This window comes from Crocodylus siamensis, chromosome 1 (assembly GCF_052110815.1).
Source record: "Crocodylus siamensis isolate JL-2025a chromosome 1, ASM5211081v1, whole genome shotgun sequence".
In the NCBI taxonomy this organism is placed as follows: domain Eukaryota; kingdom Metazoa; phylum Chordata; order Crocodylia; family Crocodylidae; genus Crocodylus; species Crocodylus siamensis.
The window spans coordinates 304,045,613-304,070,024 of NC_143395.1; the positions used below are offsets into that span (position 1 = coordinate 304,045,613).

Below are 24,412 nucleotides of genomic sequence, written 5' to 3' on the forward strand. Positions count from 1 at the left end.
GAGGAAAAGCAAGGGCAACATTGGACTCCTGCTAAACCAGATGGGACAACTGACAATCGATGCCCAGGAAAAAACAAACTTGCTAAATGGGTACTTTGTGTCAGTTTTTCACAAGTTCCATGGGATGCCCCTGCCCACTGTGGGTCAGGGAGACCCGAGTGATAGCTGGATAGCTTCAAGTCAGCTGGCCCTGATGGATTACACCCAAGGGTAGTCAAGGAGCTGGTAAGCATCGTAGCTCAACCCCTGGCATGGACCTTTTAGAACTCTTGGTTCTCTGGTGAAGTGCCTATAGATGCTTCTCAAGCAAATCCCAGGACATCATTCTCCCATTGTACTTGGCCTTGGTGAGGCCGCAGCTGAAGTACTGAGTTCAGTTTTGGGCTCCACAATTCAAAAAGGATGTGGAGAAGCTTGAGAGAGTGCAGAGGAGAGCCACGCACATGATCAGAGGTCAGGAAAACAGACCTTATGATGAAAGGCTGAGAGCGATGGGGCTCTTCAGCCTGGAAAAGTGCAAGCTCAGGGGTGCTTTGGTGGCCACCTATAAGCTTATCAGGGGTGCTCATCGGGATCTGAGGGAACATCTGTTCACCAGAGCGCCCCAAGGGATGACAAGTTTGAATGGTCACAAACTCCACAGTGACCGATTCAGGCTGGACATAAGAAAGAACTTCTTTACTGTCTGAGCCCCCAAGGTTTGGAATAGACTGCCACTGGAGGTGGTTCAAGCACCCATTTTGAAAGCCTTCAAGATACATTTGGAAGCTTATCTTGCTGGGATCCTATGATCCCTGCTGACTTCCTGCCCCTGGGGCAGGGGGCTGGACTTGATGATCCTCCGGGGTCCCTTTCAGCCCAAATATCTATGAAATCTATGAACTGCTTGAGCACTCATGGTACTCGGGACAGGTCCCTGAGGATTGGAAAAGGGCCAGTGTGGTCCCTATTTTCAAGAAGGGGAGGAAGGAGGAACCGGGTAACTATAGGTCAGTTAGTCTCACCTCTATCCTTGGCAAGACCTTTGAGAAAATTGTTAAGGATCACATTTGTGGGGGACCAGCAGGTAAAATGTTGCTAAGGGGCAATCAGCATGGGTTCATAGCAGGCAGATCCTGCCTGACTAACCTGGATTCGTTTTACGACCGGGTCACAAAATGCTTGGATGAAGGAATAGAGGTAGATGTTATTTACCTAGATTTTAAAAAGGCCTTTCACACAGTATCACACCCAATTCCTATAAATAAACTAAACAGTTGCAATGTAGATTATTACACAGTCTGCTGAGTAGAAAATTGGTTTATGGGACCCACCCAGAGAGTGGTGGTGGATGGGTCAGTTTCTACCTGGAGAAATGTAGGCAGCGGAGTCCCCCAGGGCTCTGTCCTGGGACCGGTACTATTCAATATCTTCATTAGTGACTTGGACGAGAGAGTAGAAAGCACGCTGTCCAAGTTTGCTGACAACACCAAACTATGGGGGGAGGTACACAAACTAGACAGCAGAGGGCAAATCCAGAGGCCTACAGAAAAAAACATATGTGGACCTACTGGGAGACTTGAACCTCTTCAGCCTCCTCAAGAGAAGGCTGAGAGATGATCTTGTGTCCAAACTCATTGGGGGGGGAGCAAGAAATAGGGGATACAGTGTTTACCAGGGCACCTGTTGAGGTAACTAGAAAAATGGCCACAAACTGGAAGAGAGCAAATTTAGATAGGACATCAGGGAAAAATTCTTTACAGTGAGGGTTGCCAAAATATGGAATAAGCTTCCAAGGGAGGTGGTGCTGTCCCCTTCCTTGGAGGTATTTAAAAGGAGATTGGACAAACATCTGGCTGGGGTCATCTGAGCCCAGCACTCTTTCCTGCCCAGGCCGGGGAGTTGGACTCAATGATCTAATAGGTCCCTTCCAACCCTAACATATATGAAACTATGGAATTTGAACTGGTTTCTAATCACTTATACCAGTTTATGTGTAACTTCCTGAATATCACCTTTTTGTTTAGTTTAAATGGAGGTAACTTGCCTTCAACTGAGCGCAGAAGCAAGCACACCGTATTTCCTCACCACATCCTATCTCATCACCGATAGCGCTTTTGCTCCACTTAGACAGCACAAAGGCTGAATATGCATGATTTGAGACAGCGTATTAGGCAGTAGTGAAGTGCCTGTTCTTGAGTAGCATTAAGCATGTCATTATGTTAAGAATCTGGTAATGGAACCAAGTTAGCATCAGTTTAACATCTGGCAATCTGGTATATATTTGGTTTTCTGGATTTGTGTAAGTGTCTCCTCATGCCTCAGATGTCTGTGCTGCCATTAAGACAGATTCCCTTGAAGCAGAGGTAGGATATTGTTGCCCGGTAATTTTACCCCAGGTAGAAGCATCAGACCATCCTTTTCTTACCCCAGTGCAAATCCATGTGGTCATCTCATGCTTTCAGAAGGTTGCTACAGGTATCCCCACATTCACCTTGTCTCCTCTAGACCACACATCAAGTTCCTTCTGACATCTTAGCCTGCAGAAAAGACAGAAGAATTAACAAAATAGGCAACATGTCCTTCCGTGGGCATTTATGAGGTTTTATTTTTTTTAAATGTAAACTAAAATATAATGTTCCTGGATAAATAAAAATAAGTTAGCAGAATAGCCAAAATCAGCTTAAGGACTATCCCAGCTCAGTGTTCCTCTCATTGCTATGTAATGGCCAATACAGACTTGTCCTGTGGCTCCACTCCTTACAAAGCTCCTCCATCTAGTCCTGTAGTATGGAGAAACAGCATTATACAGTATTTAAGTCACATTCCTGTTGGCTTGCAATCTGCATGAGTAACAAATCAATTTTGTATAAAGCCACTAATATGGGAATGAAAATGAATTATTAGCAGTGTAGAACAAAAATTACCTTCAATGAACATTGCTAATTAATAGCATGTTCAACATAGCACATTCCAGATCCAAAGATGTAAAAGCAAAGGCAGCTCTTGAGCTTAGATGTTAACAGTAAACATATGACATTATCAAGTGAAATAAAGAAGTCTCTCTCACAGGTTAGTCAGACCATTTCTTTTACTGTTTTTTTTGTGCTCTCACCTTCTTTCCTATCTCAAAACGTTGAAGCCTGCATACTAGAATGATATATTTTTCATAGCAAGTGTTGCCAAATGCACAAGGCCAAAACAAGGCTGTCACCAGATTGGCCTATGCACAAGTACATTTTATTATATAAAGATCAGGAGGGGACAACCTAGGTTGGAGTAAATCAAAAGTAGCCATTTCTAATAACTGTGTGGAAATGGACTACATCTTTCAATAAGCTGTCAGGTGATCCAGGCAGGGAAAAGTAGTAAGGAGGAAAAAAAAAGAGCAGCAGCCTGGAGACTATCTGAATGTATAGGTTTTTCCTCTGGCGAGAGGGTTAGGTCCTAACAAGTTCTAGACTGATAAATGACAGTTTGATGGATTTGCTAAGTGCAACATTAATACACAGGGACCTGCAAGTTCAAATAGTAACTGGGGCTAGGTGTCTCCTAGGACGTGTGTAGTTGTAGTACTCCAGATTTCCAGGAAATTTGCAATACTAGAAAATGAGTGTACAGGCATTTTGCCCCCCTTGCTGGAGAGCAACAAAGTTGCCTCAGAGGCAAGCTCTTTAGCCAGGGGCTGATAATGAGCTGTGCTTTTGCTACCCCCACTTCCTTGGGACTGTGTGGGATGGTTTGCGCCATGGGAAAATATGCCCTGACCCTGAAAGTATTCAAGTCATGGGGAAATGTCCCCTGCCCCTTGCACAGACTTGGGTAACCCTATTGGAAGAGAGGGAAGGAAGGAGGGAGGGAGAGTGGAGGACTGGGTAACCTTATGGCCCTTAGAGAAATGTAATTATTGAAGCTAGCACAAGAAAAGTACTTGGGCCAAAAAAACTTTCTGGTTTGAAGTGCTTTCAATTTTTCATAGAAGAACCAGTTTTTTTTAAGTGAAAAACCACTTGAATGCCTGTATGCTAGCTTTCCATGCTAAGAGAAGGGTATTTCTCCCAACACAAACATAATACCTATCCATAGCCAAAGCCAGTCTACAAAGGCAGTTAATATCTGATGCTTTGAGAGGAAGTAGATACACAAAAAAAGTCTTACTGTGTTCCTGGTCAGTTGGATAAAACTAATCCATGAGAGAGGACCCCCAGGGGATGATCAGTTTATACGGTGAGAATGAAAATCGATGCCTTTTTTAATTTTAGTCCCTCACAATGCAATAGCAGAGACTGCTATTTTTATAAATATAAAATACTATTTAAAATTTTTCTAGAATTATTTGATTCAATATTATCTTGGTCCAGAACACTATAAAAATTCATAAAAAGTACTTCTCCAATAGGGGTTCCTCAGAGAACTACTGAACAGAGCTGGTTGGGAGGCTTCCAATAAAATGTAATTTTGTTGTCAAAAGCACCATTTTTTTTTAAACAAAAACTTTTTCAGCTGAGCATTTTTAGGTAGGTGTCTTATATTCAGAGTGGAGTAGAAAGAGCAAAACAGAAAAAGAGAGACCACCATTCCAAAATAATTGATGGCCCAGTAAAACAGTAAATCAATGTGGAAGACCCAGGTTCAAGTCTCTGATTCAGTTATTTGATCCTGTCTCTCCCCCAGCCTGTGTGATTGCCCTGGATGCTGCCTATTCTAGAGTGGATGGGCATACGAGTAGAAGTATAAGAGTATTCAGTATGTATATACATGACCACCAATATATGAGTGTATATCTGTGTGTGTGTATACACACACACACGCACACACACATATATATACATACATATATATGTGTGTGTGTGTATACACATGCACATACACACACACATATATACACATGCACACACACATATATATTTATATTCAACAGTTTTCAATGTTGTCTGGATAACTTAAATGTTAAGCCCTCATCATCTTTTTTGACAGGATTCTCCAGCCAGACCTACCTCTGAATCTTTTAAGTAAGGGCATTGCCTGATCTCCCACACATTCTAGGACCGCTGTATGCAGGTTATGGCAAAGTCACAAGTGAGTGTGGAGGTCAAAGGAGATGTCATTATGGAAATAGAACTGGAGTTTTCTGTTGAGCTTTGTGGCACAGCCAGCATGCTGTATAGTTTCCTGGATCCTTGGAGATCTGACACTGATAGTCAGTGTGTTGTAGTTATTGCTGGAGAAATGAGCAGTAATTCCCTAGTTCTTGGTGGGGATTAGGGGGCGGTAAAGCAGAGTTCACTCATCTGGGGAAGGGAAAACTTGGTGATCTTGCATAGCCCCTTTAGGAGCATGCTGGCAGATACAACACTGACTTGAAAGGCTCTTTGGTGAGTTTGTTCTGCTTAATTCATTTTCAACAGCACAGTGATCTCTTCTGATCATCTTTAAATCCTTTTTTTGTGTTATGAAGTAATATACAAGATTTTTAAAATCATATCAACAAAATACAGTGTTGGTTTTGATTATCTAAATGATCTCCTCCTGATTTAGGTGTAACAGTGCAGGGCACTCCAGAAATTATCAGGAAATTAACAGTAACATTATAGTGGGATCCAGGAGGTTGGGAAGACACAGCACTCTATCAGCTTGAAATAGGAGCTTATTTTAAAATAGAGCTTATTTTTTGTTTGGAGAGTAAATACAATAGAGGGGAAGTATCACCTTCCTAGACCTAAGTAGGTGCATCTCAAACAGGTCTAGGGAGGTGATACTGCCCCTCTTTGCGGCTTTGGTTAGGCTGCAGTTGGAGTATTTCGTCCAGTTTTGGGCACCGCACTTCAGGAGGGATGTGGATGGCCTGGAGAGTGTTTGGAGGAGGGCCACTCATATGGTTAAAGGCCTACAGAAAAAACCCTATGTGGACTGATTGGGAGACCTGAACCTCTTCAGCCTCTGCCAGAGAAGGCTGAGAGGTGATCTCATGGCCGACTACAAACTCATCGGGGGGGGAAGGGGGATCAGCAAGAAATAGGAGATACTGTGTTTACCAGGGCACCTGTCGGGGTAACTAGAAATAATGGCCACAAACTGGAAGAGAGCAAATTCAGATTGGTCATCAGGAAAAAATTCTTTACAGTGAGGGTTGCCAAAATATGGAATAAGCTTCCAGGGGAGGTGGTGCTGTCCCCTTCCTTGGAGGTGTTTAAAAGGAGATTGGACAGACACCTGGCTGGCGTCATCTGACCCCAATACTCTTTCCTGCCGGGGGCAGGGGGTCGGACTCAATCTAATAGGTCCCTTCCGACCCTAACATCTGTGAAACTGCAACTATGGATTACTGAGAAGTCAAGCGAGCACTAAGCAGGACGTTCACAAGGTGGGGTAGGAGCTGTGGCACTTCGTGTTTTATCATGTTGGTTATAAAGACTCTCAGCACCATATGTTCTGGTGTGATGACAAAGTGTAATTCCCCTTTGGGACCATCTAATAAAACGGTGTATTAACAGTACAATTTACACATAAATAATATCTGTTACTTAACTGTATCGATACTTATCCTTTTTTTTTCCCTTTGCTTTGTTTCCCCCACTAGCACATCCGTCTGTTCAGGCTCAGGAGAGGCCCACAGCAACAGTTTCCCCACTGAGAACCCAGAGCTCTCCATCCCGTCTCCCAGGCACTGTGGTTCGGCCACACTCCATGGTTTCTCCACAGCACATCCACCAGTCCTCTATCCAAGTCATTCCTGGAGCACAGTGTGCCCGGCCCATCATTCCCCTCACTTCAGCAGCAGCTGCCATTACTCCTCCAAACGTGAGTGCAGCCAATCTGAACGGGGAGGCAGGATCCGGGCCGATCAGCAGCCTGGTAACTTCTAGCCCAACCAACAGTTCCTGTAAAGCTGAAGAAAGGAAAAATGAAAAGGTAAGCCCCTTCTCTCGTTTAGCTTAGCAGCTGCTGGGAGAGAAGCAGCATGCTTTTTTTTTTTTGCTTGTCTGCCACTGTCATTCCTAACTAGCTGTCGTGGGGGAAAATGTGGAAGCAGAAATCCTTTCTCCATGTCAAAAGACCCCCATTCCAGAGTTTCAAAAAATGTGAACAAAGAGGGATAGATATACCAGAGATACTGCTGCCTGCCAGGTGTAGAAGCAGAAGCAGCTTTTCTTCATACACCAGCTGGACATCCATCTCTAGCACTATTTTCAAAATTCTTGTTTTGCATCTGTTCATTGGTTATATGGCAGGCATTATCTCCTTGTAGATGAGACCAGAATATGGCTATTAATCCGTTACATTTCTATTTTCTGGCACTTTCAGTGATTGATGTCTGAGTCTTACAAATTTAAAACAATGTAGAAAGACATTAGAGCAGGGTCTGGGGTTTCACAACCAGATGGCCAAATCAGAAACTATCTGCCTAATCACATGAAAGAAGTTATATGAGGTACAAGTCTGAGGGCTGGTAAGGGAAGCGTAATAAAACACTGACTTGTAAATGAAAGGAGCTGTTTAACAGTTCTGTAAACATCCCGATTTCTTTGATAAAATAGCATTGCCATGGCTCAGTGAAACAGAGAGAACTGGATTAGATATGACTCATTGCAGTATGTGATTGATACATTGTAGATTCAGGCTCTTAGGAATCAATGTTGGAACCAATACCTCAGTGTCTGTGCCTGAAACATGTTGGTAATGAAAGCCAGCACAAGTGCTGCTTTAAATATTCTCAGCCTGTTCAACTCTTAATAAATATTTTGCTTCTGCCCAAAGTTTATAGTTTGCTAACAGTTCCCATACAGCAACTCTAAGGGCCATCCTCTGGACACCAGAACAGAGCCTACTCCCTGCTGGATGTAAACTATGGCTTGTATTTGAACAGCATGAGAGGTGGAGAGCTTAGCTTTCCTGAGACTTAAAGAAATTCTTTCATAAGTTCAGTAAGCCTTTCCATAGTGACCGATGTGTATGGGGTAAACATTTACTCTGTACACAATAATACTGTGTTTGGAGATCTCCAGTGTGCTGAAGTAAACCTGGTAAATAGTGGTCAGGTTCACAGATAAATACTAGTTTCACAAAGATGAGGAATGTGTGTTTTAAAATCCTCTCCTAATCCTCTTCCTTGAAACTCCTCCTGATGTCTTTCAATAAAGAGGAAAAGGGTACAGCACTTCTGCTCTGGATCTGAATGTATCCTCTGTTTCCAAAGAATGAATTCCAGACTAATACCAAACACTCTGTGATACATGACAATAGGTTGTACTTGCAAGAAATGTATTTCTTCTGTAAGCTTAGAGCAGCCTGTAGTATATTGGCAAATTCACTGGAATATCTATATATTTGGGAATGTGTTCCTCATCAGGCCTTTGTGTAATGGGAGTTTCATACTTTTTTAAAACTCAAAGCAGTATTCCAAGTTTCTGTAAGATTCCATGGTAAAATTACACAGGACAGGCTATACTGTGTTGCTTTCTAAAATGTGTGTAAATTTGTCCAAACATATATTTTAAAGATATTGAATTTGGGTAAAGGAAAATAGAAGGCATGATACTTGGATCTCCATGGACTATGAGTAGTAGGGTAACTATATATTCCTGTAATGTAAAATGTTGCTGAAAAATTATATGCTCTCTTTGAACTGCCTGAGAGGGGAAACAATAATTAAAACAATATTCTGAAATCTGTGGGGCCTGCTCTTCTCCCGCCATGTGTTTGTGGCAGAGGATTTGCATGCACATAACTGGCCTGTGCTTTGAGCAATAGGCCCCTCTATCTATTCATATCGTCTTTCATTCTTATCTCACGAAGAGCTCTGATGTTGCGATGCTCTCCCTTTTTTAGAAGTGACCCTGGATGTGTCTGTAGCTCAAACCTGTTATCTGCACAGAATTATATCTAAATACCATTTTTAAAATATGTTTAGGATTTGTGGCTGGTGCCAGACATAAGGCTGCATGATACTAGAAAGGGTTTGAGCCACAAAGCTGACATGCAGATCTGGATTCACATCTCAGCTTTCTTCATCATAAAGTTGGGTATTTCTTTATTTTAAAGAGAGAATTCAGCCATAATGCTCAGATGCAAGAGCAACTCACACTGCCTCCAAATTCAGCAGCCTTTAGTTGAAGATTTTCATTTTGAGCCATAGTCATTAGGGCTAGGGACAGAATTTACACATAAACCAGTTTGAGTGATCAGAAACTGGTTTAAACCTGTAACAGAACAGAACCTCAGTGTGCATAAACCAGCTTGAAAATGGCTGAAAGAAATTTAAGAAAAATCTGGTGGAATGTAGTATCAGACTTATCTGATTTGGGTCAACCCAGTTTATGAAACTTCTGTCCCAGACTCCTTCTTGGTTCAGGGTAAATCACAGTCTCCCAGTACCCCAGCATGCTTTCTAGCCCTGGGCTGGACTGTGCTGTCTGCTCCAGAGAGCAGGGCAGGTCCTGCCCCTCTGCTCCCTAGCTGGAGCAGTGAGGGCTGACTGACAAGGTCAGGGGGAGCAAGCCCAGCTGGGATTGCATCTTTCTCTGTAGTGCTGCCATCCAGCCAGGTGTCACCCATTTTGTATTTTTCATTATTCTTCCCAACCTGTAACACCTTGTATTTGTCAGCATTAAACTTCATCCTGTTGGCTCCAGCCCAGCTTTGCAATCTGTCAGGATCCTTCTGTGCTTCTGTCCTCCAACATATTCATGATGCTTCCTGGTTTAGTGTCATTGGCAAATTTGCTCAGGAAGCTCTTAATTCCAGCATCCAAATGATTAATAAATATGTTGAACTCCCTGAAATATCAACATAATAGATATTTCAGGGAGGAAAACAAAAAGTAGAATCAAACTGTGCTGTTTTAGGGTAGAGTTAATGTTTGAATCTCCTTCAGCTGCTGAACTAATTGAATCTTGACCTTTTAACAGGCTATGTAACCATGAAAGATTTGAAAAATTAAAATGTGTTAAACTTTCTGAATACCCCATTTGGAGAGCTGAGGGGACTATAGAATGGAATTAAATCCCCATGTTGTGAAGCCAAAGGCCCTTAGCTCATCAGTCGGGATGGGTGTCATCTAGGTTCTAGTGGCAGAACGTGGCTGAGATCACGTAATTATAACATGGCCTCTGGTTCCATCTCACCCCAATTATTCCCATTGTAACTTCTGTTACGCGTAAAGTTTGGTACCTCCGATAAAACCACGTGCTTGAATGAATTAATGCATTAAACGTGCTCCTCGTTACATTAATCAAATCAAGCAAATCACTCTGGGTAGCTTGACCACTCTAATTAAACTTTTTGTAAAAATCCACTGATTTGGCTTTCGATGAGAATTTTGATTAAACTCCAAAATGTCTGGCACAGTGTCTGCTAAAGTGGAGGATAAGTGATTGCTCTTGTGAGAAGCCTGTTAATTCATCATGAATTTCACTGGCTCTTTTTTTTAACAGCTGGAATGTGCAAAAATGTTTGAAAACTGGCAACACAGAATTATACAGTTGCTCTAAATGTGCAGAAAAAAAATCTGTAGCTTCAAAATATGGCAAAACCAACAAATGAGTTCCTAGAATTTCTACAGAAGTTGAGTAATCTATTAAACAGATCATAGCAATGGGGAAAATTTATCATGTTTCTGTTTATTGATGTGGAAATAACAAGAGCCAGATTTTCAAAACGGGCCTTGATTGGATACCTGTTGTTCTGCGTGTGCAAATCAAGTATTTAAATATTTGTCCATGATTTGTTCTTGCCAGTATCATTTGCTTGTCTAAATACAGGTGGTTCTTCACAAAAACAACTGCAAATTTGGAGATTGGATATAGAAGTCCCCTTGGAAATTTGGCTTAATAAATGATGTGACTGTGGCGCATTGGTTTTTTTTCCATATTTCACAGTAAAAACCTTTATCCAGATTGCCTGCTGAAACAATGACTCTAATTGCCAAGACTGATTTCTTCAGTGTGTAGTACTAAAATTCTGTGTAAAGGACCAGATCCCAGTAGGTGCAGCACAGCTTCAGCTCCCATTTCTTTAGTTTTCACATGTACATCACTGCTTTTTCTTATATGAAACTTGTTCAAAAGTGAAAAAGTTTTTTATCACTTCATATCTTCTAAAAAAAAACTTGAATTCTGTATTTAAAAACTATAAGGTCATTCTAAAGCAGAAGTGCTGGGCATAGTCAGCTCCTGCTGGCTTAGTTGTAAAATGACAAAAAAGTAGTCATCAGTTTGGGATAGGTAAAAGTAAAGGAAACTAAGGACTTAGTCACTGGGAGCAGAAGATACTACAGTAGCTCATTGAATCAGATATTCAGTATGGCTAACCCTAAATTTTTGCAAGAGGAATGTATTATTCCTAGTAGATATGAAGGGATTGTTTATGTTGGAGCAAGCTCCCCTAAAAAGAAATTACAGAACAAATTGACTTTTATTAGTAAATGTTTAGGATTGGGAATCTAGAAAAAAAGATGACAAACCTGATAGGGGAATAAAGATTGCCCAAGTGAGGGACTAGCAATAGAGGGATGGGGGTGAGGAAGGGAATGCAACTAGGTTACAGGAGATACAATGTTAGCCAACTAAGCCTGGGAGTGGGGGATGAGGGGAGGGGGGCAGGGGTGGGAGGGGGTTCGCGACATTGAGAGAGAAAGGAGATAGATACACACAAACCCATTACAATGGTCCACAATGGTGGAGGAAGTGGTTCGGAGGAAGTGCCTCAGTCCACATAGAGTCTCATCATGGGGGTCCTCTTCGGGTGGAGCGGGGTTGTCCGTGGTCAAAGAATCCTCTTGGAGTGAAGTGAAGATCCATTTGGCGTGGAGGGGGTGGGGGGGCGGTTCAGGCTGTCCCCCCCGGGTCAGGTCCAGCGGCGGCTCGTGTGGTGGGGTCGGAGTACTGGTGGTGGCCCGTGATGTGTTCCACGTAGATGTCACAGAACCAACGGATGATGTCAGACACCATGAGGCAGTGCATTAGCTTGGCGTAGCAGCGGGAAACGCGGCAGGCATGCAGGACGCTCTCGTTGCTGGGGTCCCGGGCTCTAAGCATTCCCATGATGAGCGGATCGACCATCGCATCGTAGCCGCGGCCCATCAGGGTGTCAGCCAGTGGGGTGTACTTCTCCCGCTTGTGAGCCCAGGCGTCAGTGAAGTCTTGGTGCCGGTTCTCAAAGGGGATGGTGACATCCACAATCACAACCTTCTTGACCTCTTGGTGATGACTATGTCAGGTCGCATCTGGCTTTCACAGCCCAGGACGGTGTGTTTCACGGAGATCTCCCCCACTGAGACCGGGATGGCCCTTACCAGGCGGTCCTGGACAGCGTTGTGGCAGAGCTGCAGAGCTTGCAGCTGGACAGCACATGGGGGAGGGTCTCTGCCATGCAGCCGCACCATCGGCACCTCTTGTACTGGTGGCCGAAGTGCACAGCCCCATTCAGAGACAGGCAGTTGAGGCAGGCACGGTGGAGGAAGCACCGGTCCGCAAAACGCGTGAAGCTCCCGCTGGGCATGAAGCGGTTGCTAGTGTCCCACTTCTAGGTGACTTGCCGTGGTCGGGTTTGGCCCTCAGGTCGCCAGTGTACTTGTTTCAGATGGTGTCCTTCAGGAACCTCTCCAGGAAGGTCCTCGTGTGGGGCGTTCCGGTGATGTGGTCGTCTTGCGGGGCTGGTCACGGGGAGACTCCCAGCTCCCGGTGCTCCTCGGTCCAGGTCCAGGCACAGCTGATGCGTTTCCTGAGGCGGTGCATGGTGTTGTGGGCTCAGCTCCACAGCGAGGCAAAATCCCCACCGTTTTGGCTGAACTCACCCTCCAGTGAGCTGCTGAGAAAGGTGGCCAAGTCTTGTCGGGTTGGCTGCCTCACAATCCTCTTGTGGGCGGTCTCCTCGAGGGCACTGGTGGCGATGGTACTTACCATCGCGTCCGGGCAGGTCAGGAGGCGGAAGGCGTGGGTGACCGCCCTGATGTCGCAGAGGTCTCCCATGTGGGGGACGTTGGTGCCTCCCTGCCGGTAGGGGATGTGCAGGACCTCGTTGCTGGCCCGCAGAGGCAGGTGCAGCCACTTCTTGAGCAGCCACCATATCTCAGTGTCCGCCTTCTTGAGGGGGGTCTTGGGGACTGCCAAGCCTCTCAGGACGAACGTGACGCAGGGGATGGGGAAGGTGTTCACCGCGTCTGTCTTCTGCCAGGGGGCCAGCAGGGATGAGTCCAGCTTGTGGGCATCCTGCACAATCCTGGTGATGGTCTTCTCTGGCATCTGCCTGGCCCAGTGGCTGGTGGGCGTCCCCAGGTGGCAGTAGGCCTCACCATTGTGCAGGTGCCTCATCGCCTGGCCCTGAATCGTGAGGGTGGAGGGTTTAGAATTTTCTTCTAAAATTGGAAGGACAAGAAGAAAGCAGAACAAATTCAAGAATAAATGACACAAAAGCAGAACCTCTCAGTTCTCCCCTCATTCATGTAAGTTCCTTAAATGCAGAAAATACTAGAAACACCATGTTCAAGCTTTGCATTAAGAAAGGTAAAAAGTAAGTTCTGTTAGTCTGATTAGTTCTGGCATTTTGTGGACATGTGGAGTGGTTATGAAGGCATTAGTAGCGACATGTTAAATCATGTTCCAGGTTGGAGTTGATTTCTTTTGTAACGTGTGATGGTTTAGTGCATTCTGCTGCTGGAGGTTTTATCTGAAAAATGTAGGCCAATTCTGTAAAGAATAAGTACTGTTAAAGATCCATTTCCTTTCAGCAAAACAGAGAGCTGTAGTCACCACCAAATGATACACTGCCTTCTACATGCCAGAAGGCTGATCTTGGCTCTGCAACCTTCAAGTGATCCACCAGAAACCTGGCCAGCACTTAGGAGCCTCTCTTTTTCGTTGTGTGGGTTCAGGCAACAAAGTGTTGATTTGGGGTAGAGACTTCATGCTTAAAATCTCTCCAGCACCTTCTTCTCCATCATTCATGCTCAATTCAAAGTGACAAAAAATTGGCAATGCACTGAAGAATATTTTAGGGCTGGCAAATAACCTAGCCAAAAGCATGAACCCCAGCTGTCAAAACATAGCAAACTTCAGTCTTACAATAAAACAGATACATTTTTTGACTGGCTGAGTATTATTTCACTTAGATCAAGAGCAATGTGCCATTGATCAAAATTTCTTTTTCTTCTTCCTATTTTTGATGTTAGGAATGCTTTCATATTCTCCATAGTTATATTAAGCTTGACTTTGCTGCCAATCAGCCTCTGAAAGCCCCTTTTTTCCCCCTACATTGCTATCACAGGAGCCCTCAAGTGCCTACAATGAAGTTTTCCTAATTTCATTGCTAGCAGCCCTGTGCTGTATTTTGCAATGATAAGGGAAGGTGAGGCCAAAGACATCGTGAATGAAGAACGCTTGGCTTTGAGATAAAATTCAGTGTATCCACTAACTTGAGATGAGACCATAAATGCCAAGGCACAGCATTCTGTTGGCACTTAGGAAGCCTGATTTTATAATACAGGACTCAGGATGTCTACTAAATCCTGGCTGGGGTGGAAAATTAAACTGACAAAAGAGAGGACACATGAGGGAGCACTAGAGACAGAGGGGAAAGCACTGAGAGCATTATGTGAAAAACACAGTATTAGCGTTCATGTGAGGTGCATCAGAAAAGTTGCAATCTGGGCCAAGGAGTGCAGGGGGGTGCAAGCAAGCACCCTAATCAGTGAAACTTAGGCACTCCAAGGCCAACTGTGCATAAAGCTGTACTACCGGTGCAGCTTGGGATGTGTTGCAAAATGACCCTTATTAAAGGAATATCAGTGCAAGGAGGCATGTCGCTGGTGTGACTGACAAAAGGCATAAATTAGGATGGTGCTCCCTTCCTGTGCACCCAAAAAGATGCTCACATCATAGCAGCCAACAGCACAATTCTGCCACATACTTGACTAGAATGAGATAAAAACAGGCTCAGTACCATTGCCATCACGTCTTCCTGTTTATACTGCCTCCCAAACAGATTCTCAGTCCCAGATTTCAGCATCCTAATCTGCCAGCCCATCGTAAATTCAGGACTGCCCTTTGCCCAGCTGAAGAGGATGGTGTAAGCAGACTTCCCCCTGGCTGCTAAGACCACTGAGCTCACAGTTCCATAAATAAAAGAAGCTCTGTATTGGCATTGCTCTCTGCCTTGTATTAGCAGTGCTCAGAGCTGATAGTTGACCAGTGATCTTGGTTTTCTCTGATTTATAGAAATCCCTAATTTTTGGGTTAAAAAAAGTAAACCAAAAGCCACGTATTTCCATGATTAAAATGAAACACCACTAATACATGGACATATATGTGTATGTGTAGCTAGACAGATAGATAGTGATGTTTCATTTTGATCACCAAATAGTGTGGATTTTGGGTTACTTTTTTAACCCAAAAATTGGGAATTTTTTTTATCAGAGATCCTTATAGATGACATAGAAATATCCCCCATCCTCAAAGAGTAATAGCCAAAAACCTTCCAGATGAAAACATCCAATAGTAAAAAACAGTAATAACACCACACAGTGTAAAAAGCATCAAATCTGATTCTGGAAAATGATTTTTTTTTTAACCATGGCAGCACCGCTGGCTCCATGATCACCTCATATATCCACAGGATGTCAAAACAAATTAGCTTTGTTTATTGGTTTTCATGCTATGGACACATGAGCCAGTATATCTTGAATGGAGAAGAGACAAGACAGAGTAGGGGATGTACAGCAAGTATTCTGTATGGTATAACAAGTGCACTGGGATGTACACAGTTTCTGGTATCAAGTTTGAAGGTTACTTTGCTGTCAACATTGGTTGCAATTCAGCTTCTCAATTGCCATATTTCATCCACTGGTCTTAGAGATATTGGTATGTTTTCCTAGTGTGTTTTGCAGTACCTCAGAATATAGGCAGTCCTCGGACTTACGACACAATTGGTTCCTGAAAACCGTGTCTTAAGTCAAAATGTTGTAAGTTGGAACCAATTTTCCCATAGGAAACAATATTATAAATGGGGGATCGGTTCCTGAACCAAGGCCCAATACCCGATTTTTACCAAAAATAACCAAGAATTTTGTACTCAATTATAGATGAGTAATATAGCTACATTAATGTATTTATATTGTAAATAGCAATCATATTGATTTGGAAGGACTTCTTTGAGGTGGCTTTGCTGGACTTTTTGAAGGGCTCATGAAGGGTTTTTGCCTGGAGTCTTCTCAGGAGCCTTGGCTGCTTTCTTAAAGAAAGTGTCCAAGGAAGTTTGGACAGATGTTCTCCAGGGAGATGGGCGACACAGTGAACTTGTTCACTGGCATGGCGTTGCATCAGATCAAGCGTTGTAAAGTTGAAACCGATGTCAGAAAGTTGAAACAGTGTCAATTTATAAACATTGTAAGTGCAAATCGTAACTCAAAATGTTGTAAGTCGAGGACTGCCTGTACATGGGTTAAAACGTCAGCAATCACTCCAGACATAAAAAGGTTACATAAACACTGCTAGAAGAGTTATACACATCGACTGAAAATGCACTTTGTGTCAGAAAAAAAATATCTGTCTTGGGGGAGCAGCATTTCGCAACACACCACAAATATCAGCAACATTTCTCTAGTTATGTCATGTCATTTGAGAGTATTACTGAATTACAGTAGAGGGAGAGTTAGTATACATTTTTGTGTGTGATAGAGCTTTTCTAATTTTATTTTGTAATAGCAATAAGATTACAAATCCTTTAGCTATCATTCCTCCAAATGGTAACATCACTCTGGGGGCAAACTGATATTTGTATTTGTTTGATGTGATGTCTTTGTGTTTAGTAATTCCTTCTGGACCAAGTCATAATCTGTCATATGGTACATTTGAATATAACCAGTGAGCCTCATTCATTATTATTCCCACAGTGGGATTTATTTTACCATTCCCTATGTATTCTTTACTCTCCTTGCCACTCATCACATGGGTAAAGTTGTTAACAACATCTCTGGCCTTATCCAAAGCCCACTGAAGTCAGCGGAAAGATTGTGACTAACTTCAGTAGGCTTTGGATGAGGTTCTTGGGGTTACTTCTTGCAACTCTGACCCAGGCTAAGGTCTTTTACCCTGAGCAGTGCTACAGAAATCCCTATAACTGTTGGCTCCTATGTGAGCTGCTTCTCAGTACACGTAAGGATTTAAGACTTATACAGAGCAATAGCATAACTAGAGATTAGCAAGTGTAGCGCAAGCCCTGGATGCCAATTTAGAGGGGGCACCAGAATGGCAGCTCTCAGGGAGCCCATGCTCCCAGGGCTGCTGGAACAGACATGCAGTGAGGTTTTCTGTTGGCAGTAACCAACAGAGAGCAGTAAGTAAGATTCACTTGGCACATATTTCCCCCTCCCTGGCTCTCTAGCAGTCTAGACAGTACCTTGCCCAATTGTGCCCAAAGTGCACTTTAATTAAAGTTCATTGAACAAGTTTTAGTTCAAGCACCTCCGCCACCATTTTTAAGCGCAAGGGTACTGATACACATGAGTCGTTAGGTCCAACTGATAGAGAGCGCTTGGGTAGAGAGCATATTCTGGGGAGAAGATAATTTTAAGGAATTTAAAAAGTATACTGGGGGGGGAAAAAGTACAGGCAACCCTCGCCATTTGCGGGGGATACATTCTCAGCTCCCCTGCAAACAGCGAAATCCGTGAATAAGGCACTGTGTTCATGAACGCAGTGCCTCTGGTGGCTGGGGGGGGGGCACAGCTCCGGTGGCAGTGGTGGGAGCCCAGCAGCAGCAAGTGTGGAGCTCCAGAGGAGCTCCTGTAAGTGTATAAAGTGTACTGTATTTAAGATGCGGGTTCGGCATTCATGAATATTTGAAACTGTGAATGCCAAACCCACGAATAGCAAGGGTTTCCTGTAGTTCATAAGGACATTGAGTGGTTGACTATTTAAAAACTGGTTAAATATAAAACCAGAGGCTGCCTAATTGTTGCATTATGCTATGTTTAAATATACTTCGATAAGTTAAATATTCACTGATCTGCTTTACTGAGGAACATTAAGACTGTAGAAATTGGAATATAGACCATAAATCAGTGGTCACTATGGGTGCCGGTACACAAGCACAGAGGCTGCTCCAACACCCTGAGTCTGCTAGAACATGGCAATTTCCGTGCTCCAGCAGGCTCCCACATCTCTTGTATAAGCACCCCTGCACTTAAAAATGGTGGCAGGGGCCCTTTAACTAAAGTACATTGAGCAAGCTTTAGTTCAAGCACTCCCACCAGCATTATTAAGCGCAGGGGCACTGATACACACGACACTGCAACGCTTTAAATGGAGCAGTTCTAGGAGCCGCTCTAATTAAAGCGCCACTTCCCCACCCATGGAGCACATGTAAAAGTGCTTTATACTCAGCATGCTAACAACAGGCTAGCATCGAAACTCACTGGCACTGAACTAAAGTCAATTGCTCCAATATATTTTCCTGATATAGGTTAATGTCGTGAATGGAATATGCCATGAACGCATTTTAAAATAATGATAAATATAAAGTGAAACTGGTAACTTCAGGACTGCGTGTTTTTCCCTTGCCAGAGTTTCATGGCTTTTATTCATGTCTAAAGCTTGCAGGGAGCAAATCCCACAAACATTTCACATACTGGTAATGTCATTTGCTGTGGTAGAGAGACCCAAGGCCTAGGACATAACTGGCATGTGAAAAGAAGAACTGATTTTTCAAACTTGTATGTTAGATTTAAAGTCTAAGCACAAGTACTTTTAGAGGCAAGTTTAGGACCAACCTGGCTAAGAAACATACTGCTGATCAGAAGGAAGAAGTAGTATGAAGAACTGGCACAGATCAGGGCTATCATAGAAATGTCAGACTGGAAATGACCTCACGAGATCCTCTTGTCTTTTCCCCTACACTGAGGTAAGATCAAATGTATTAGAACAGTCCTTGTTTAGTTTAAATTGTTCTTAAAAACCTAGGTTCCATGACATCTCTAGGTAGCCTGTTCCAGTATTTCATCACCTTAAGAGTGAGAACATTTTTCCTAATATCCAGTCTTTACTACAAGTTACACTGATTTTTCTTGTCTTACCCCCAATAAGCATGGAGAAATAAATGATTACTCTTCATAGCAAACTTCCATAAATCCTGTTATCTTGTCTCTCTTTACTCTTGTCTAGTCTAAACAAAGCCAATTCTTTCAACCTTTCCCTGTAGGTTGTGTTTTCTAAATCTCTTATCATTCTTATTACTCTCTTCTGGACTCTTTCCAAATTGTCTATATATTTCTTACTTCAGTATTTCAGCTAAGGCCTCATCAGTGCAGAATGACTATCTCCTTAGATAGTCTTAGAGTCTTAGAGACAAGACTCCTGTTAATACACCCCAGAATGAGATTTGTCTTTTTTGCAAGAGCATCGTGCTGTTGGCTGATATCCAGGCTGTGATCACTATAATCCCCAGATTCTTTTTTTGCTATATTGTTGCCAAGTCCATTATTCTTTGTTTTGTATTTGTTCATTTGATTTCTTCTTTCCAGATGCATCACTTTGTACTTGTTGATTTCAGACCATTTCTCTAATTTACCAAGATTATTTTGAATTCAGGCCCAGAACAAACCCTTATAGAACCCCATTTGAAAAATAGTCCTTGTTTGACAGTGAACAGTTGACAGACACACATGCATGCTCATATGCCACCAAGTGACTTCTGTAAATAATATCATTTGCCCATCTGTGGTTCATGTCCTTGTACTTTTTCTAATGTTCCACCATGAAAATAAAATCCAAAACAACTGTTTCTTACCTGTGAGGGGAGGATGAAAAAACAAGCTTGTGACAGATTCTAGTCAGGATGCTTTATGCACTGCTGGAAGGTGCTTTGATGTTATAGTTATGAGTATAGTATGGTGTCTTGAATGGAATGCGTAACTCTTTTATTTCTGGATGTTGACCCTTACTATTATATCCAGTTAAAGCAACAAAGAAATTTAAAATTACCATATTTTCTTGAATACAAAATAGACGTATGTTTTGGAGAAGGCAGAATGAAGAAAAAAAGATTTTTCTGGAGTAATGGCTGCACAGAGCAGGGGCAGAGCCTAATCCTCAGCTGACTTACCTTCCCTTTCCTGCTTAACTAGATGCTGAAACCCTAGCTGCTCCTGAAGACATGTCTCCATGGACAAATCTATGAGTGTAAAAAGAGTCTCTAGGGCTGTGAATCAGGAGAAAAGAGACCAGAAGCAACTAGCAGACAGCAAAATTGTCCTACAAAACATTAGCTTAGTGGAACATCAAAATCATTAAAAAGTAGGCACAGTTGTTAGCACCTGTGCAGTGAAGAACAATGGGCTATTCAGTCAACTGACTCCCCCACCTGCCTGAATAGTTGTGCTACAACTGCTGCACTATGAAGCAGGAATCAAAGAAGAGTACTTCTGTTCCAGGTAAAAAGTCATCTTCCCCACTTAAGATGTACCCCAATTTTGGGGAGCTGATATCATGGGGAAAGGCACACATGGTATGCACTTAAATATGGTAATCATTAAATAGGGTAAAATATATTCCTGATTAAGAACAAGCATTTGTACTTGTGCTAGGGAACTAAAATGTAGTGGATAAAGCCAGTCATTCTTTCTGGATTATATAGTATCAGGTGATCAGCAGGAAATCTCCCCCTGCTACCTGACTACAGTAAAGCGGTTTTTAACTTCCTCTGTAGTGGGCAGATTTTTAGGTAGAATATTATGCTAAAGCTGTCTTTTCTGTTCCAATGTGGAAGTGATTCTTTTTCTTGTATTATTGTATGATATGCATTATATAATCAAACATTCATGGCAGCATTTAGATTTATAGTTGTATCATGTTAAAAATCAGTTTCTGTTATTAGGTGAAATGAACAAAGCTTGCATTCACTTCACCTTGATCATTGACAGAGTAGCCTAATCTGCAGATGAGAAGAAGGTAGGCTGTGAGGGCAGCGGATGGTCACATTATTAATCATGGGTTTCATGGTAGCATCTAGGCCAGGGATCAGCAAACCCCAGCACGACTTCCAAGCATGGCACACAGGGCCATTTTACTCGGCACACCACTGCCAGCCCGAGCTCTAAGCAGCTGCTGCTAGCCACGGAGCCCAAGCTGCTCCCAGCAGGTGGCTGGGCAGCTACAAGCCCTGGTGCAAGCAGACCGGGCTCTGTGGACCAGCTGCAGCTGGGAGGCTGCAAACAGCTGCTCTGGGCTCCGGCATGTTGGCACTTCGGCAGTGTCCAAGGTAAAAATTGTGGTTTTTTCGGCACTCCGGCCAAAAAACATTGTCTGCCCCTGATCTAAGCACTCCAGCCAAGTGTTACAAGGGATACATTATGCAGAAAGTGATGGATTATATTCTGCAGCCCAGAGTGCTTGGAGTCTGCATGTCAGGAATAGCTAATGTAGGCTAACATGGGAAGGACTGGAGGTGGGGCTTGAGGAAAAGCTGCACAATAATATGAACAAAGTTAAATACAAAAGGTTCAGAAAAACAAACTTATTAGCTCACCACATGCCCTTTTAGCCCAGAAGCACTCAGAGGAGCCCTCCAGACATTACACTTATTGCAGTGTAATAAGTTAATGTGTAACAGGCTACATGTTCAAGCAATTTTTCATGCAATAAAAATGTTAAACCAGCCACAAAGGTGTTAGTCATTAACTGTGAAAAATCTTCAGGGCTGGTTTGTATCGCATTTTGTATCAACATGTGGTGTGCTAGTGTAAAGAGAGCTGTTTCCTAGCACTGGGCTGCCCCTGCACCCTTAAAACTTTATGGTGCAGAGGGAGCCTCTCATCAGAGACCAGCTCCCTGGTGCAGAGCTGTCTATGAACCCTTTAAATGTCATGGCAAATGGGGAGCCCAGGCTAAGGAGCTGATCTCCCATGCAGGGCTCCCTTTGCCAATTTGAAGGGATGCATGCATCCCAGGACCTGTGAGTGGCCCTCTGGTCTTGGGCTGCACAAGTGCCCTTTAAATGTCTGCTTCTGCAGGGAGCCCAGGACTGCTGAGCCTTCCCCCAACCCTGGGTTCCCTATGTGGCAGCAGATGCAGGATGAAGTCTGAGGAATTTTACCTCAGGTCCCAAAAATAGTGAGTCCCTAGATCCTATCCACCCTTCACCATCTGGAGGAGGCCTGAGAAGTTGCACCTAAACTAAAGAGTTGAGAATGAGGAAACATAAGAAACTTATTCTTCATAAGAAGCCTAAACAGGGCATGAAAATATTATTTTCAATCCAGAAAATAGTGTTTATTGACTCTGTTGCTTTGACATTTTTATATTCAGGGGTAATATTGGGGATAAAATTAAATCCAATTTTTCAGCTCTCCTTCATGGTGCAGTACAGACCCTTAAAAATTGCTCAAGGGGTTAAGTAGCTTCTGGTAAGCCTTTGAACTTGGCAAAACCCAAACACCTTATTGGCCATCATAAAACAAGTGCCAGAAGAGTCATTTGGAAGGAAAAGATGTGTTGGTCACTTTTTCAAGAAAGTAAAGACCTTTCCATATGGCACCGCCATCTCTTGCAGGATGCGAACATGGTAGCCACTTTCTATGCAGCCTTTTACCAGAATGCTGGGGAATAGTCCCTTTATTTTAAGCATTTACATAGTAAATTGGTTCCTACAATTATTAAAGAATTTAACCGCTCTCAGCATTTCAAGAGCAAGTCACAGGGCATTGCCCAGCAATGTTTTGGCATCTTAAATGCCTGCAGCAGTGCTTGCAGCAGAGGTGCAGCATAGCTGCTCTGAATGAGAAGCTTATGTACAACAACGGCTGGCTTCACCTCAGTGCTATTGGCAACACCTCTGTCCTGCTGCTGTTCTTTCAAGAACAGCAAGACCTCCAGGGATGCAAAGCACCTTTGATAACTTAAAACCTCAAATACTGAGTGAAACCCAATTTCTCTTTACTCCTACAGCAGAAGCCAAGGGCTGAACAAATTAGTATGTCTCTTCTTCAGGCTAATGAACTGTCACTTTGTTGGTTTTATTTTGAAATACAGTATGGGTGTGCAAAATGTATGTACTTAGACTGGGGCAGGGGCATTTATTTTGGTCAGAGGGCCACTTAATGAGTTTTGGTGTATGTTGAGAGCCCACATACACAGCTTCCCAGTGGGGCTGCTCCCAGCACAGCTACAGCCACCCAGGTACTGCTCAACTCCCCTGTCTCCAGCAGCTCCTCCTCCTGCCCCTGCTGCACGGCTCCAGGCTGGAGGCAGCACAGGGAAGCCATGGGGATTAGAGCTGTGCAAAATTTCACCGAGTGTTTCATTTCGAAGCTGTTTCAACCCTTTCAAGTTCGAAACAGCGAAATTGAAAGGAAACAAAAAGCATCAAAGCAGCTTTGAAATGAAATGAGGGCATTCAAAATGTTTTGAAACGTTTCAAATTTCAAAGTAGCCCAGTTGTGGGAGGCAGGGGAGAGCCAGGGCTGCACTCTGAGTGGCTCTGCAGCCCCATGTAGCTCAGCCTGGCGGAGAGCGCAGCCCTGGCTCTGCCCCATCTTGCCACCGGGATGAGCTCCATGGGGCTGGCGGAGCCGATCGGCGCTCAGTTCCAGTTCTGCCCGCCTCCCGCCACTGGGCTGCGCTACAATTGGCTCCACCAGCCCCATGAAGTGCAGCCCAGTGGAGGGAGGTGGGCGGAGCCAGGGCTGCACTCTGCCTCCCACTGCCGGGCTGACCTCCCTGGGGCTGGCAGAGCCAGTCAGAGTGCAGCCCAGCGGCAAGAGGCGGACAGAGACAGGGCCGCGCTCCATCTCCCACCACCAGGCTGAGCTCTATGGAGCCTGGTGCTGGGCGTGGGCTGCACCCAGCACCAGTCCCAGGCAGCAGCCTCCTGTCATCCAGCGCAGATCCAGGGACCTGCACCCCGGGAGTAGTCTGGCACAGCCTTGCAACCCTCCGAGGGGTGCGAGCCCCCGGATCTGCATGCCAGATGGCAGGAGGCTGCCAATGCCAGCATATTTTGCTTTCAAGACTTTGAGGTGCAGTTTCCAAGACACCTCTGCACCTAGCTTCAGCTTCCCCCCTGCCTGGCTGTCCATCTGCTGCCCCGCACACATCCCCAGGGGCGTTGCCCTCCCCTGTGTTCCCTGCTGTCCAGAGTGGCACAGCAGGGACAGCAGGAGGAGGAGCCATTGGAGGCCAGGGGATCTGAGCAGTACCCAGGAGGCTGCAGCCACACTGGGAGCAACCCTGCTGGGAAGCTGTTCATACTGGTTGGAGCCAAGTGTGGGAGCACAGTATGTGCTGCCCTGGGTGGGAGCAGGCGGGGCTTGGCCCCATGCAGAGTGCAGGGGAGGGGGGCAGTCGTATGCTGGATACAATCAATTGGTGGCTGCCTGCCCACGGGCGGGATCCAGTCAATAGAGTGGGTTGCATTTGGCCCATGGGCTATATTTTGCCCACCCCTG

At 44.1% G+C, this 24,412-nt stretch overlaps 1 protein-coding gene across 3 annotated transcripts in view; it reads left to right on the forward strand.

The window, feature by feature from the left end:
* The window catches only part of SH3RF3 (SH3 domain containing ring finger 3), a 381,928-nt gene that overhangs the window by 324,221 nt on the left and 33,295 nt on the right, over positions 1-24,412 (forward strand). For all 3 annotated transcript variants that reach the window (XM_090021443.1, XM_090021453.1, XM_090021464.1), the window contains one exon: positions 6,560-6,891. In XM_090021443.1, coding sequence (XP_089877569.1) covers positions 6,560-6,891 — 332 coding nt within the window. The remainder of the gene's footprint in view (positions 1-6,559; positions 6,892-24,412) is intronic.